Source organism: Rhagoletis pomonella, unplaced genomic scaffold, assembly GCF_013731165.1.
Source record: "Rhagoletis pomonella isolate Grant_MI unplaced genomic scaffold, Rhpom_1.0 Rhpom_scaffold_00238, whole genome shotgun sequence".
Classification (NCBI taxonomy): Eukaryota; Metazoa; Arthropoda; class Insecta; order Diptera; family Tephritidae; genus Rhagoletis; species Rhagoletis pomonella.
This window is the reverse complement of record NW_023458792.1, coordinates 40,046-44,588: the sequence shown is the minus strand read 5'-3', so window position 1 is coordinate 44,588 and position 4,543 is coordinate 40,046. Positions and strand designations below refer to the sequence as shown.

Genomic DNA, 4,543 nt, shown 5'->3' with positions numbered 1-4,543 from the left:
ATAGATTCCAACATAAGTTGGAATGAGCATCTCAAAAACTTAAAACTAAAGCTACTTTCTCTCCGTTTTGCTATTCACAGAAATAAAAACAGAATTCCCAGAAAGCATCTGTGGCTACTGTTCGAAGCTTTGTTTATGTCGCAAATAAATTATGTTAATCCAATTTGGAATCGATGTTCCGCCCAAAGAATGAACGAATTGCATAAATTCAGAATAAAATGATTAAAAAGATGATATTAATTACACAGAAATTCCCGTCTACAATTTTCGGAACCAACGTGACACAGTGTTGGTACACGTAGGGAAAATTCCGTACACGTAGGGATTTTAGTCGAATAAAATGAGTGTAGGGAAAAGAAGGACAGATTTTAAAGAATCAGTGAAGTATAGGGATTTTTCGAAAAATCGCAATTTTTTAACATTTTTTCCGTTAGAATGCATATATGCAGATCAGATCATGTGACAACTTTTTATTTAGAATAGATATGTGCGAATGGCAGCACTAAGTCCGAAAAGTGTTCCAGCATGCAATCACCACCAACTTCATCAAGGCGAATTTATACAAAGTGGTATTACCGGCGAATTTAGATTTTCGTTTCGGTTGTACTGATTGTCAAAATGATGTGTTTTTTATAAATTTGTTTTGTTCTAATTGCCATTGGGCGTATACAGTGAAAACCGCTTAAGTACCTAATTCGCTTAAGTAACCAACATTTCTGAACACCGTGAATTTTTGAATACTAGAGTTCCAGTTACTGTCGAAATTCGACAGTTTTTCTAGTTTTAGAAGCCTTGGAGAGGTTTTCTAACTTAACACGTAGCGATACTTATACGGTACAAATTAACTAACCGGAAAATCTTCTGCTAAAACGTAACGAATTTTTTTTTTATCTGAGAAGGTCTTTGGAGGACTTCGGCAGGACTTGAAATTGACCCGATACATTCAAGTTTATCGATAAATTTCGATGATTTGATACATATCGATAGTTCGATGAACTTCAAGAACACTAAAATTCGATAACTCAACAAAATTCGTTAACGCGACCAATTTCGACAACTGTGAAATCCGATGGCTCGATAAATTTCGATAACTCAAAAATGTAAAAACTTTTGATACTTTTATAAATTTTTACTTTTGACATCTTCACATTTTTCGAAAACTATCTAAACATTTTGAAAACTCGTTACACTCTCTTAAGACGATTAAATTCGATAAGCAGTGATAAATCGATAAGCTTATATAACCTTGAAATTTCGATAAATCGATATATTTTGAAAATTCCATAAACTTTGCTTTGTTGAACCAACCAATTTCAGTAGATCAATAATTATCGATAACTCTGTAAGTTGAAAGAACTCCATGCATTACGACTCCTCGACATATTTTGTTAAGTCTATAAATAATGATAATTCAATAAATATCGATAACTTGATACATTTCTTTAACTTGACAAATTTCGTTAATCCCACACGTTTTTATAGCTCGATAACTATCCGTAAATTTGGACAACTAAGTTTATGTGTCTATAAATTTCGACAACTCAGTAAACATTAATCAGTTTGAATAATTCGATACGTTGCGATAACTTAATAAGCATGGATAAATTTTGATAATTATAAACTTAGATGATTCGATAAATTTCAGTAACCTTTATGGCTGATTTTATTTCGATTCCTATCTTTTAACATAATTCTTATGTATTTCTCATTGTCTCAATTTTCTCCTTTATCTCGATTTTCGTCTTTATCTTCACTTTTGCCTTTTTTTTTTGTCTTCATCGTTGTTCGAGCGTTAAGCTCTCACTATACTTGTCGTCGCAAACCCTTCGCACTTTCGTTTTCGATAGCTACGCCACTGGCTCATACTTTTCATTACTCATGCTTCGGTCGCTCTACATTGCACTTTCGTCGCTGCATTGCACTTCATTGTTGTTGCTAACGCACCGCTAATCAGCAGCTTATGCAAAGGTGCGTGCATAAACAACACAATTTTTGGACCATCGTTGCGCGCGTCACTCGTCGTAGCGGTTATAAACTCTTCGCTGCACAAACAACAATAAGCATCGCTAAACCGCACATTTCCATATCGCTCTTCTCCCGCTATTCGTCGTTATTAATATTTAAGCATAAGCAAATAGTTTTAGAAATTGTCTGTACAGTCCATTTGAAGATCTCCTAGCGTACGGAGCAATAAAGGCATAAAACCAGACTTCAATTTGTTAAATTATTTTTTTGCATTCGACAGCCGGTAAAAACCATTACTCGGCTCGACCAAGGTCCTTCGAGCCGGATCGAACGGCAATCGCAGTTAATTTTCTGTATTTTCGCATCGTGAAATCTGACCACTTAACTTTAAACATAAAAAATTCTTGCCTTGATAATGGATGCAGAGGGCAAAGCAGATCCACAGTTTGGCGACGCGGCGACACCAACAAGGTCAAGCAGCAACAACAACATTCGCGTTAAGGAGCTGCAGCGAGAACAGTTATGCCGTCGAGTTGCTGATCTACGTGAAAACTTGCTTCACCTCAACGCCATGACACCCTCGCAACTCGAGACTAAGCTAGCGCTCCTCGAGCATCATTTCACCACTTTCGAGCGCTTGCAATCAGAGCTGGAGTTTCTAGATGACTCGCAATTTGAATTGGATCATCGCATCGTCTTCGAAGAGTCTTTTTGTGAGGTGAAAAGTGCCATCGTCGAACGTATAGCTGTACTTCGAAGAAGTGATTGCCTCAGTAGCACCATAGTCCCTGCACTAAATTCTTCGTCGTCACCGCCAGCCCGGCATAGTTTGCCTAAGCTGCAGCTTACTAAATTTAGCGGCAAACATACTGAGTGGCTAGACTTCTACAACATGTTTAAAGTCCTTGTGCACAACAATGCTGGACTTTATGATATTGAGAAATTTCAATATTTGCGCTCTTGCTTAGTTGACAGCGCATTTCGCTTAATCCAGTCGTTGGAAGTTACGAACGAAAATTATCACCGTGCGGTGGAATTGCTTGTTAACCGCTATGACAATAAGCGGTATATTTTTCAATCACACCTGCAAGCTATCTTCGATAATGGGGCACTCAGTCACCCAACCGTCGTTTCTCTTCGGGAATTCATCGATTCCATTAACGCTCATCTACGTGCCATGCAGTCATTGGCATCGCGCAGTCAAATCGCTGACGGGATTTTACTCCATCTCATCGTGGCAAAGTTGGATCATGAAATGCGGCTCAAATGGGAAGAAGAAGTGTCAGCCAAGTGGGACAATTCAGCAAATACTTCGCTCCAACTTCCATCGTGGGATGATCTAGCTTCGTTCATTGAGCGACGCTGCCAAACAGTTAACATGGTAAAGGCCAACAGAAGCGCATCGGGTAAGGTCACGGCAGCAAAAACCCCAGCCCGTTCATCGAAGGTTAGTTCAGCATTGGTCACGTCATCGAGCAACAACAAATGCCCACTATGCGATGAACTCGCCACACACAGTGCTTTCAAATGTGACAAATTCACCGCCATGGATCCAATGCAGAGGTATGATCTTGCTAAGAAGAAAACCCTTTGCTTGAACTGTCTGAGTAAAGGCCACGTATCGAGCAAATGTCCATCAAATAATCGGTGCCAATACTGCAAGGTAAGTCATCATTCTCTACTTCATCGTACTCCACCTTCCACAAGTCTGCACAAGAGTCCACGCAAGCACAAGCAGTGGCGCTGCACGCTCATCGACCAGTTAATGACGTCATCCTTGCTACTGCAATAGTGCAACTTCACAACAATCGTGGCACCTCGGTCATGGCTCGTGCGCTGCTTGACTCGGCATCTCAGTTAAACTTCGTTTCCGAGCGCACCGCCCAGATGCTGAAGGCTTCTCGCACCAAAATCGCCATGGAAATCTGTGGAATAGGAGCGCTACGAACTAAAGCAAAGTACATAGCTGTTGTCGGACTCAAATCCCTGCATACGGGTTTTTCATCGTCATTGGAAGCGGTTATCATGCCATCGATTTCATCGTCTCAGCCACGAACCACTATCGATATTGTTCGCTGGGGAATACCCAAAAACATAAATTTAGCCGACACCAGCTTTTATATCCCCGGTGCTATTGATCTGCTTCTTGGTGCGAGCGCTTTCTTCGAAATTCTTTCGGTGAGGCAAATAAAGTTGCACAAAAATCTACCCACACTGCAGAAGACATAGTTGGGCTGGATTGTTGCTAGAGCTCTCACTTCACATTCCCCACTCTCGTCATCATCGGTGTTAACATCGTCATCCTTGCCTTATAACGAGTCATCTTCACTCACGAACTCATCGCTGGAAGCCCGCTTGGAAAAATTCTGGGAGATAGCAGATAACTGTTATAAACTATCGCTGGAGCGCGTAACTACAGAGCATGGATGTGAAGAACATTTTCTCCGAAATACTACGCGCTGCTTGCTCACGAAAAGTTCATCGTACGCCTCCCCTTCATCGAAAATCCCGCTGGGTTAGGCAATTCACTGGAAACTGCTCGCCGAAGATTTTTCGCAATAGAAAGGAGACTAGAAAG

General features: G+C 40.5%; 1 protein-coding gene across 1 annotated transcript; it reads left to right on the top strand.

Annotated features, from left to right (window-relative positions):
- The first annotated feature begins 2,380 nt into the window (after positions 1-2,380).
- LOC118750434 lies at positions 2,381-4,194 on the top strand. Its single transcript, XM_036485155.1, has 2 exons — positions 2,381-3,628; positions 3,673-4,194. Exons 1-2 carry the CDS (start codon positions 2,381-2,383, stop codon positions 4,192-4,194), a joined length of 1,770 nt encoding a protein of 589 aa, XP_036341048.1.
- Positions 4,195-4,543: the final 349 nt, after the last annotated feature.

What these genes read in the sequence shown, in the direction of transcription:
- LOC118750434 (XM_036485155.1), top strand. Translation starts at nt 2,381, where the DNA reads ATGGATGCAGAGGGCAAAGCAGATCCACAGTTTGGCGACGCGGCGACA. An exon ending in ATCGGTGCCAATACTGCAAG is followed by an intron (nt 3,629 to 3,672) that starts GTAAGTCATCAT and finishes ACCTTCCACAAG; the next exon opens with TCTGCACAAGAGTCCACGCA.